This window comes from Aotus nancymaae, unplaced genomic scaffold (assembly GCF_030222135.1).
Source record: "Aotus nancymaae isolate 86718 unplaced genomic scaffold, 86718_ANA_hifiasm-v0.15.2.pri h1tg000014l, whole genome shotgun sequence".
Taxonomy (NCBI): Eukaryota; Metazoa; Chordata; class Mammalia; order Primates; family Aotidae; genus Aotus; species Aotus nancymaae.
The window spans coordinates 79604285-79616308 of record NW_026988425.1 but is presented as its reverse complement, the minus strand read 5'-3'; the positions used below and the strand labels follow the sequence as shown (position 1 = coordinate 79616308).

Genomic DNA, 12024 nt, shown 5'->3' with positions numbered 1-12024 from the left:
AATTCCAGGATTTGCCAAAGCAATTCTTCCTATAGAATGATGATAATGAAGTCCTTTTATATAAGCTCCCAAATTCAATGATTTGCAGAAACAGTTCTTCCTAATTATGGTACAATGAACAGACTGAAACACAGCTTCAAAACTGCATGTTCTGGTTACAGATTAGCTCAGAGTCACAGATTGAAACAAACCAATTAATATCTAAATGGGTCAATTACTGCTCTTCTCTCTTAGTGCCAATCTGTGTGAATGTGTATATATGAAGAATACTATATGAAGTTAGCTATAGATTTTGTTATATAGCTTTTAACCTCATCCTGTAAGGGTTTAAAAATCCCCAATACTTCAATACTTACTTGACTGTAAATCAATGTTCATGTTTTTAGAAAATGCAGATGGTAGCTAAATCTCATAGTAACTTGAAGTTTACTTTAATTTTTTACAATTATCCACCTATCAGTATGTGATGTAACGAATGAATTGATGAGCCTTACCTAACAACTCTTGTTCTCATGGTGGTATTTGTAGGCCACTTATGCTGAACAGATTTTTGTAAACACCCATAAATATATCTCAGTGTCCTGCCAAAATAACACAACCATCTCAGCACAGAAAGCAAGTGAAAATACTGATCTCATAGCAGCCAAAAGCTTAATTTACCCAAATATACCACAGTTTAATACAACTGACCATTTCCCCCAAAAAAGTATTTTGCCAGTAGTAATGAGACATTTAGCAAGAGGTAAGGAAAACTTTATCCAGTAAGTTTATCATCATCAGTTTATTCAATCAACTTCTTGACATTTGCTTTCAGATACAGAGAAGTAACCAGCTGCAAATTCTGAGGAGAAATATTTAGACTTAAGTTAATTTCTACCTGAACAAGTGAGTTCACTAATACGAGAGGCTTAAAAGCATATTAACAGAGTGATTAGCCTATCAAATATAGACAAATGGATAGACAAGATACCTTACAATCTCAAATGTGAAACTATAAACCTCTATTCACTCCCCAAGCTAATATACAAACCAGACATATTGGCTTGTACAAAAACAGTGGTTTAATTTTAATGTAAATATTTCACTCTGGGATCTTTAAGGCAGTTCTTTTCTTTAAATGCAATTTATCTTATAAAGATTAGCCATGACTTTTTCAGAATATAATAACAGGACAACAGAAAAGCTTTCACATGCATTAGAAATATAAATTTTTCAAGACATACACAATTTCTTGTCAAATGAAAATTTCACCACTTACGGTGGAAGTATTTCTGAAGCCATGAATATTTTCTCCACAAGCTCTGAAAGTATGTTCAATAGGTGTGCTAAATTAGCGTTCACATCTTCATTTTTTTCTAACTTTGATGGACTTAACTAAGAGAAGGAATAAATCAATATAAATGCATCTTGGCAATGACAAATGCAAATGAATTGAGGTAAACAAGTATTTGTAGTTTTCAAGGTTGTCTTTTTCAGTATCTCACTGTGTATTCATCTTTTTTCTTTGTATAAATGGGAGTTTTTAAGTAGTTTGCTCTATGGAACTCCTTCTGGTAGGTTTGTTACCATTTATTCCCAGTTACCCAACTGAAAAGCAAACAGTAATTAGTCAATTATGTTTATTTGGGGGGGAAAAAGCCAATTAAAAGCCTTTTCTGAATGAGACTTATTTAATGGCTAATAAAAATATCAAATGTCTTAGGCAGAATCACAAACCTTTCTCAGAACTTTTCCTGTAACACTTCTGATCTAGTGTCAGCAGAGTAGATTTATCTATGGAAGTCCAAATTCTGTAGCCTATCTCTAAAGTCTGGAGACTCCTTACCTATTTGCTGCATTTCTATGTCATCCTTATGTTAGGCTAACTATGGCATTACTCCAGATTTCCAACACTAAATCACTAATTTCTTCCCTTCAAGTTATTAGTACGAATTGACATCTTTGTGCAGGATTAACATTTGCTAGGTCCCAGTGTCCACTGTGAGAAACAATTCCTTATTTTATTGATTTTTATGTCAAATCTAAAATATGTATTCCTTTATAGTCGCTTTACCATTAAAATGAAAGAATATACATGTGAGATTCTGCTTACTATCTTAATAGTTTATTATGAATTTGTACTTAAGCTTTAATAATCCTAAAAGGTGTTTTTTACTTGCTTTTGTTGAGGTTATCTCAATTCTCCTCTCGCAAAAAATCCTTCAAGGACAAAACCAGATGTTATGAAGTGCTACACAGGTTATATGATAAGTCATTAGCAAAGCCTTCAGTTTATGTATGCACACTTTCTGTAAGTAGTATATAGTTTGTCATTAGTACAGTAGAAGAAATGACCAAGTATTTTCAAAGTTCATTTTGCAGAACATTTTTATAAATGTATTACAAAAGGGTATAACTGCTATGAGGAATAATTTTAGAAATTTAACATTTTCCTTAAAATGTAATGAACTACAAATTATTACCTATTAAATTATTACCTATTTGTAAAAATACTTAAAACATTAAACTCTTACCTCACAAGACTGCTTGCTTTCCATTATCTTTAAAATAGAGTCTTTCAAAGCATGATGAACAAACTGTGTAGCAGTGGCTTTCATATACTGCTCCATCAAGGTGCTTGCGAGTGTTGTGGCTCGAAATAGGGTAGTGGCTTCATCTACACAAATATTAGAAGATTATTTGTTGAGGACTCAATATGACCGAATTGGAAATTAAGTGAATTCATTTTACCTCAACAGGAATAGCCTTTTAAATATACTTTATGCATGCAACATTGAAGTACTAATTACAATGACATCCTATACTTCTACAACTTAACTCCGTAAGACTTTCAGATGTATTACCTCATATCATAAACAGGAGAAGGGATTAACACTGCATGTTTATATGGAAAAATGAAGACTCAGAATGGTTATATGACTTGTCTAAGATAAATTAGACAGCTAGTGACAAAATTAGGACCATAAATCAGCTGTGCTGTCCAATGACCCCATGCTTTGAAATTTGGGGATTTATTTAGAATTACGAATATAACACAAAATCCCAATATAGATTAATTTATTAGCCTAAAACATATCTGATGAGTTTCAGTAAAATTTTAATAAAATACAAATGCTATCAGAAAAGATAAACTCAATGTAAAATAAGGACCACCATTTTATCTATTCCTTGACAAATTATACACCTTTATAATTTTTATAATGAGGAGGAAATAGTTCTAAACTTTACTATTTATTTGGGGAATCTAGAAGCAAGAACTGTTACTGAATCAAAGTGCTTGGTCAGAGGGGCAGGGAGAGGGTAATTATTTTGACGTATTTGTAAGTCATTAAAAACACTGTGTGTCCATCAGCTTGGGAACTACCTATCTATAAAAGCTAGAAATAAAATGCAGGTGACACCCAACTTCTGTGCAATGAAGTAAAAAGTAAGAGAATATAGTTAAGTATGCCAGACTTTTCTTGATAGTCAAGCACTATGAGCCATTGATGTGGACACAGATACCACTTTCTTGGGGCTTCTAGTACTTATCTGCCAAAACCTCCATTAGAAATATTAGCTCCCCAAAGTAACCGACATAATCAGAACATCCAACTGCAATTTTTAATAAGTGAAAACAGATTAACTTGATTTGCAATGTAATTTAACAATTTAGTATATTCAGATAGAGTCCATATATGCGTGATATAAAATCTAAACCCAATTTCTTAAAGTATCACACTAACATAGCCATACTATACCTTCCATGCTTATTTCTCTGTCATTTAGTGTGCATAACAACAACGATTCAAGCTTTTCATGAAGAAAAATCCTCAGTAGGATGCTGGCCAGTAGTGTTCGGTCTTGTCCACATACATGTGATAAAGCATAGACTACATGAAGTTCCTTTTGCAGTATAAGCTAAAATGACATTTTAAAAGATGGTTTAAAGTACACAGCGTTAAGCATTCTTTCTTTCATAAGTTCTTATAATTAAAATGGTGCCCCATTGAATACATTTACTTAAAATAGAATGAATTCATAGTCTACCTATTTCTAGCCTAATCAAAATCACACTATAATACAAGGTTTTTAATCTTCTCTGGCGTCACTGTGCCACTAAGCTATGAATTACTATGTCTAGCTTAATGGATCTTTTAATAAATGTTTATGTTAATTCTAACAAAAATAATTAGACAAATAATACCTCTTTAAATTCACTGTACTCTTCTTCTGGCATGATTTTTTCCATAGAGTATCGTGCTCGAACACGCAGGGACCCTGGTTCAATACCTTTTAATGGTATATGGGAGCTGAGCAGAAACCATTCATCTGTGGCATGCCCTTTCTGTAATCGGCTCAACTGGCAACGCATAAATACTTGGGAAGAAAAACAAGCAATTATTGTCTAAAAAGATAACACGATAATTAGTCATGCAAATAAATTTTCCTAGTGTTCAGTCTTTTCAATGGTGTTAAATGCTTTTCATTAAAGGAGTTTTCGGTAACATCACAAATTCAGTATTTAACTGCTTCATTCATTTACTGAATGTCTACCATGCACTAAACTCTGATAGGTGGGGGAAGTATAGAGAGGATTCAGATGTGGTCTTTGAGTTGCACAGAGGTCAGTTTATTCAAGATAGCAAGAAATCAGTCATGTTTCAGCATTGATAAGTGCTGTTAACTTATCAATGCTGGTGAATGCTATTGGAGTACAGAGAAATCATATCTAATGCAGCCTGTGGAGGTGAAAACTCCATTTTAAACAGGTAACCCTTAGGCTGCCAAGATCTGGAGGTGTATCTAAGAAGAAAAGTAGTGAAAAAAGAGCACTTTAAATATAAGGCATGGCCTTCCTTCTGTGTCATTACTATGGGGTTTGGATTTTATTGTAAAAGGGAAAACTAAAATTAGTACACAAAAAATTACAGAATAAACATTTTAGAGAGAAATATTCAGGCTTTGATCTGTCTGTTAATACATATCACTTCCTTCACTAAGCCTGAGTTTTAAGAAGGCATTAACCTAATTCACCCTGATGTGATTGGTAAATCCCACTGCCAACTGTTTTAGTAGCAGGATGGAAAGAGTTGTGCTGCTAAGAACAGGTACTGAGAGCCTTTGACTACCAGAAGTGAATAAATGACATATTCAAGGTTAAGGGTAATTTTTAAATAGAATTCTTTTTTACTTATATGCTAATGTAATCCCAGCACTTTGGGAGGCCAAGGTGGGTGGATCACCTGATGTCAGGAGTTCGAGACTGGCCTGCCCAACATGGTGAAACCCCATCTCTACTAAAAGTACAAAAATTAGCTGGGCATGGTAGCAGGTGCCTGTGATCCCAGCTACTCAGGAGACTGAGGCAGGAGAATCACTTGAACGTGGGAGGCAAGAGGTTGCAGTGAGCCAAGTTCCTGCCACTGCACTCCAACCTGGGTGACAAGAGTGAGACTCCATCTCAAAAGAAAAAAGAAAACAGGAAAAATCTAAAAACTAGAAAGAAAGGATGAGGATAAGCCCTTCAAAAAGACCACTGTAATCATTTTCTTATTCTTCCTATTCATTAGAGAAAGGAGGGTGGCTAGATATATTAAAGTACTTAACTGTACAGTTGAATCAGGTTGGTGTTTTTCTTTATTAGGTATATTCTTTCTCAATAATCAATACTTTAAGAAGTACAGAAAGAAACTATCTCAAGTTAAACTACTTGCATATGTTTTATTTTTTAATTTTTAAGACTATTTCATTGTGAATTTTAAAAGTATATAAAACATGCTTTTTCTACTTTAGAAGGAGTTTCTGTATCAACTTACAGATATCAGGATCTTTGCTTTTCTTTGTTTTATTACTAAGAGTTATTTCAAATCTATTGATGTCAGGAGGAAGATCACTAAAGGAACAAGGAGAAAAAGAATTAAGAAAATGTTTTAACATCAAACTACTTTATTCCTTTAGTTCTAGTATCAAATAAGCCCCCTATTTCAGCTTAAAAAAAGAAGTGAGTGCTACTTTTACTTCACAACATATTTTTTTCACAACGTATTTTATTATTTGGTATACAGGAGACAAGCAAATTATATACTTTACCTACCATCTTTAACCTCCTAAATAATTCATTCAAATAAGTACTGGAAACCCTAGTAAACATTTTCATTTTTTGACTTGCTAATTCATGTTAATAACTAGGTGGAAAAACCAAGGGCACAGCACTTCACAAATAAAGGTGAACATATAAAACAAAAAAATAGATATATACACATATATGTGTGTGTGTGTGTATGCTGTTAAAACACCTGGATGTGGTACCTTGTTCTGATGGTTTAGATACAGAGACCAAAAAAAATGGAAAGAAATGAAATATGGTAAAAGAAAACGATTAATGATAAAATAAGACTTACTCAAAGACAAACTCTTCTGACCATACTGGGTTTTGCCCTTCCCTTGCATGAGTTTTTGCTACTTGGACACTATTCAGGTAGATGTTACAATATGGATTAGTGAAATGTTTTACTGGGAGTTTATGGGCTTCTTCAATATGTAAAACAAGGCTGCTGACCTAAAAAAAAAAAAAAAAAAAAAATTATTACCCCAGATTTCTAGAATTGCACTAAGTTTCAAAAGCAATTACTCATAAGATAAAAAGCCAAATATAGTGACTTATTTTTTTTTCCAGAAAATATGAGCTTTGGTTTTATTTTTCCTTTTTATATGACATACTTAAAACATTAAAACATTTAAAATAATTCTTCCCACCTAAGAAGATAAAAACGATGCAATTTTATTTTACAAGTTATTTCTACCAGTATCTTCTTGGAGAAATACACCTTTTCTACCATAAAACAATGATACAGAGAAAATGAAGTCGAGAGGAAAATTCTTTATTCATGTAAATAAACAACTGTCACTACTCAAATCAAAATCCCATGTTATATAATGCTTATCTAGAAGATTTTATTTCTATAAAATAGAGTTCCACAGCTAAAACTTTTTAAAACACTGACTCTGCCTTCTTATTTTACAGGAAAGGATACAAATGTAAAAAAAACTAAGTCATTTGTCGGTTTGGATGCCAGAATTTAGATCTCCCTTCTACTGTCAGGTCCTCTTTCTCTGCTGCAGTCAAATGCTCTACCACTGAGCTATACCCCCACTAGGTTCTCTCTCTTGCCATTTACTGCTTCTGTGGCCTTTGACAAATCAGTCCCTATAAGCCTCATTTTTCTAATATGTAAGTAGAAAGTCTACACTACAGATTTTCATAAGGATTACAAACTAGTCGTCCCTCAATATCTGCGAGACTGATCCCAAGACCCTCCCCTTCTCTGTCCTGGCAGATAACAAAGCTCAAGGATGCTCAAGTCCCTTATAGAAAATAATATAGTACCTACATAAAATCTATGCACACCCTCCTATATGCTTTAAATCATCTCTAGATTACTTGTAATACCTAATACAATGTGAATGCTATGTACATCGTTGTGATACTGTATTTTTGTTGTATTTTTTTCCTGAATATTTTTGACCCACAGTTGGTAGATTCCACTGATGCAGAACCCATGAATAGGGAGGACCAACTGTATATGTAAATCACTGAATCTCACTGCCCACTGATACATAAAATGTGCTTGAGAGATGTTAGCTATGATTATATTATACCTGCAAATGTCAATTTAATGGCTCAAGTTTCATACAAAATACAACTTGCTCTTATTTGCGAAAATCCAATCTGATTTTTTATAGCTTACAAATGTTACAGTGTTATGAACACATGGTGATTGTGTGTATACTTAAATTTCCTTGGGGAACAGCCAGACTTTGGGTTACAGGGACTATTTAGTCACCTAAATATCAATCATTATCCACTCCCAGTAGAACAGTATATTAATCACTCAGCTTATCAGATAGTCACATGAAGAAAACAGAAGACACTTTGGTCAGTAAATAAGTATTGTACCAAACTTTCTTTAAAAACCTCAAGAATGTCAAAATTTGCCTAACTTCTTCCAATTATATAAGGATTACTATAAAGAAAAAAGCCAAGAAATGGAGGTTATAAAGTCACCCTTATAGAGGCAAAAAAGAGAAAGCCTACTCTTCACAAATGAAAATAATAGGCATGTTATGGTTTCAAATAAGATTAAATATTTCCTAAGAGTTAAGCAGTACGTTTCAAAAGCTGTTCTTCAGAATGAAAATTCCAAGAAAGTTTATTGGGATTAGTACTATAAATCTGATGATCTTTTCAATGTTCTACTTTTGTGAAAGAAGCCAAAATAATTTTTTGAAGGAAAATTAAATGCCCAACAGAACAGTTTCTGTTGTGGTGGTATAGTATTGTTATTTTAAGTGGAAGAATAAATAATCTTTCTTATGTTTTTAACAGTTGGCACTACTGACTAAGAACATTCTCTTTCATAAAGGTAATGTTTTTCCTGCTACTGAAGCAAGTGGCAGCTTAACATAAGATATGATGCCCAAAACAGTTCACATAAAAATAAAACATAAAGGGCAAAGTGTTAAAGCAAAATGTGACAATTACAAATCAAAGAAAATTAAGCTTCACCTGACGAAGGCGTTTATTGGATGTCCCTGGACTACTTTTCCGTAAACTGCAAAATGCCTGCAGAGCTTTCATCCAATCCTACAAAGAAGAACACCATTTCAAAGAAATATACACTAGTTTATTTGGTTTCCAAATAATCAATTAGGTTTTTTTTTTTAAAATTCAACAATTATTTCCTTCTCTAGACTGCCATTTCTATTCTCAGACTATATTGCACTTTATTTATGCCCCAATAAAACAATAACCAAAACAATTATAATTCTGTATAAATCTTTGTTTGAATGTATGTATTAAATGCACCATGAGTGGTCCATTAATTAGCCAAAAAATCAAATTTACATTAAAGAAATTGTTTCTCTCAAATAGATACTACCTTGGGGAAATTAACTGTCTATGTTTAATGAAGCTGTTAACACTTGAGGCAAGCTTAGGTGGAATTTAACTTGATACATTTTGTGAGAAGGGGAGAGGGCTGATTTGCAAAACCAACTGATACTGTGATGACTGATTCGATGACAAGCATGCTAATCTATACTTTAGACCATGATACAGGTAGAAATGTATAAGAGGACTTGAGTTATTTTTAAGCTTCTCAAATATAACATTAGATTTAAAAAATCATTTCAGCCTAATAATCAAATCAAATTGCAGCCATGTTTTTTAAATGTTTATCTAGTGCTTTGGGAGAAAGTAAAGAACTGCTTAGGTTTATTAAAAATAAATCTAAATATTTACTTTGGTTTTTACATGTTTCTGGAAAGCTGTATACTATTGCTTTATTCAATTATGTTTTTAGTTGGTTGGCTATTTCAATGAAGCTGAACTTTGTCAATGTTTAGAAAATGTCTTTATATTAGAGCAAATTAAAACCAAATCAGTTACCATAGCTTTTTGAAATAGAAGAGAATAACCAGAGACCCCCACAGCTCACCTCACCAAATTAAAAACTGGAAATACCATTTATGGAAATATAGAAAGATTATGTACAAATACATTTTTTTAAATGTTATAAGGCTTGTAAAACATGCTAAAATGTCATTATGGTATGTGACATATTTTTATTCAGAAAGAGGGACCATGATAAAATAACTAGAAAATAGGATACTGAAGTTTAAATTTCTATTCCTAACTCAATTTCTAACATTTAAAAAAAACCATCTAAGTTACCAAAATGTTTTGAGCCCTACCTTTCTCATTTAAAGATTAGAGATACATAGCCATAAAAATTTTATGTGCATTATATGTGAAATGAGTATTTAAATAGTTTATAAATATGTAAATATGTGAAATGAGTATTTATATAGTTTATAAAGATGTGAAATATGACATTTAATATGAGCCACAAAACACAGTGGCTCATTCAAGTTTATGAGTCTCATGCTAGGATCCAGTTTTAAGAGCATGTTCCTCATATCTAGGGTTGGCAAATTATATTTCCAACAAAGCCACTTTCACTTCTTAACCACCTTTAAGTTCCTTCGAGTATCAGCAGAAATTTAGCCATATTTGTATAAAATACAACCATATACTCCAGTAATATTAGGATTCAAAGAAAGCAAAAAAAAAAAAAAAAAAAATTAAGAGACAGTGTCTCAGTCTGTTGCTTAGGCTGGATTCCAGTGTCTTGATCTTACTCACTGTAATTCAAACTCCTGTGCTCATGTCATCTTCCTGCCTATAAGCCAAAACACGCAGCTTATTTTTAACTTTTGTTGTAGAGCTGGGGTCTCCCTTTGTTGGAAAATATTTTTTATTAAAGAGTTTATTAAATATTATTTCTTCACAGAATTACTTAAAACAATAGAAGCTATAAGAAGGACATTGCACATGGATTAATAGCTAGTGCTAAAGTAGACTTTATATCTAGACTTGGCTTGAAGAACATATAGAAAGGAAGATTCCTAAAAAGATCTTTCCTTGTGTTGACTGAACTTTTATTTTCAGACATAGAGTACAACCAGTGAAGAATAATTAATGCTTGTTAGCAAAACTAACTGGCTTATCTTCACATTGTACTGAGATTATCTATAACCTTTATGTAGAGTATTTTAAATGAGCATTCTCAGTTGGCCTCAGTATCATGGAGTATTTAAAGGTCAATTTAAAATGGAGTTTTCTTTCCTAATAACCTTTCACTGTGTTTGTTTCTGCATTTCTGTAAAAAATTTTTTACATATGAAACTTCTCATTCCTTAAGAGATGATTAGATTTCAGGCATTCTTTCTATCACTTTATCTTGAATGCAGTCGTTTTCTATTCCAGTTAATAAGAAAACATGGGCTAACATAAAAGTTTACAGTAGTTTAAGAAACAGTAATCTTACCTCTGCTTGTTCTGGAGTTTCTCCTGCAAAGTAAAAGATGTAATGTTCTTCACTAAAGTGCTGAACTACTATCTGAAAACAGTTTGGCCTTTAAAATAAAAACAAAAATTATTAGGAAACTTAATAGAAAATAGCAAAATATTTATACCAACTTTAAAAAACTCACAATTCACATAAAATTTTAATTCTTAATTTAAAGAAATAATTCTCCACTGTACCAGATTACCAAAAAAGGGTCAGCTGTATATATTTTAGAAAATTTTATGTCAGCACTATTAAAGTGTTATCAGTCTTTCAAAGTGTAAAGAACTTTCAAGTAATTGTAAAAGACATTAGAAATATAGTTACCCAAAAATTGAAGCTGAATTGATAGAACTGCACACAGCTAATCTGAAAAGCTTTATATGCACTGGAAAAAGACTAGAAATGTTCTTAGACCAAAAATATTCTAAGTAATTATCTCTAAGGAGATTGTAGGTGATTCTATGTTTTCAAATTTTTCTAAACTGATGATTTTTCTTCACCTGTTAAAATGGAAACATCTCCTGATACATAATGCTTGTTCTAGAGTTTAAATGAACAGTTGTGTATAACAAATGTTCTTGTCTTCCTTTAGTATTATAAATCATTTGATATGTAAGTGCAATATTAGATAACAATTTATATCTCTTTTGGAAATGTCTTTCTAACTAGACTTGAAAATGTTAATAAAATGTTTATTAGGGGCCTGCATGTTTTTAGAACTCAATAAATTGCTTTAAACAAAGATTTTATCTCACACTGTTAGAAGGCCATAGCAAAATACACAGAGCACAGGCTTAATACTATCTTCTCATGCTTTGAGAATGTCCTAAAAGTAATCATGGAAAATAGGAATTGGAAACTTCCAATTCTAAAAAGTTGCCTGTATCGGACTAACCGTCCTGGCTGGATAAAATTTAAAACATTATACAAAACAAAACAAAAAAAACTATTGGAAAACACTGGAGAACAACCAGAGTAGCTATCTGAGGAGTCAAGATCATGCTATAATGAACCTGACATTCTCCACAGCTTTTCTGTTCAAGGCATTTGCCAGTTCCTAAGCTGGAAAAAACTAACCACAAATCAAGTAGTTTGACAGTGCTGGGAGAAAACAAAATGGTTTTCAGGC

At 32.3% G+C, this 12024-nt stretch overlaps 2 protein-coding genes across 9 annotated transcripts in view; one reads left to right on the top strand and one right to left on the bottom strand.

The window, feature by feature from the left end:
* CCNH (cyclin H) overlaps nucleotides 1-11600 on the top strand; it is a 49133-nt gene extending 37533 nt beyond the window's left edge. For 4 of the 8 annotated variants that reach the window (XM_064376110.1, XM_064376108.1, XM_064376104.1 and 1 more), the window contains one exon: nucleotides 4234-4449. The gene's annotated coding sequence lies outside the window, so the exon portion shown is untranslated. Of the gene's footprint in view, nucleotides 1-814 lie in introns of all 8 variants that reach the window. The other 4 variants (XM_064376107.1, XM_064376106.1, XM_064376109.1 and 1 more) reach the window with 4 other exon arrangements.
* The window catches only part of RASA1 (RAS p21 protein activator 1), a 113086-nt gene that overhangs the window by 12756 nt on the left and 88306 nt on the right, over nucleotides 1-12024 (bottom strand). The window contains exons 12-20 of the mRNA XM_012477549.3: nucleotides 10872-10959; nucleotides 8549-8626; nucleotides 6384-6541; nucleotides 5799-5875; nucleotides 4187-4359; nucleotides 3741-3900; nucleotides 2514-2656; nucleotides 1259-1374; nucleotides 495-581 (exon numbers count right to left, since the gene is read on the bottom strand). Coding sequence (XP_012332972.1) covers nucleotides 495-581; nucleotides 1259-1374; nucleotides 2514-2656; nucleotides 3741-3900; nucleotides 4187-4359; nucleotides 5799-5875; nucleotides 6384-6541; nucleotides 8549-8626; nucleotides 10872-10959 — 1080 coding nt within the window. The remainder of the gene's footprint in view (nucleotides 1-494; nucleotides 582-1258; nucleotides 1375-2513; nucleotides 2657-3740; nucleotides 3901-4186; nucleotides 4360-5798; nucleotides 5876-6383; nucleotides 6542-8548; nucleotides 8627-10871; nucleotides 10960-12024) is intronic.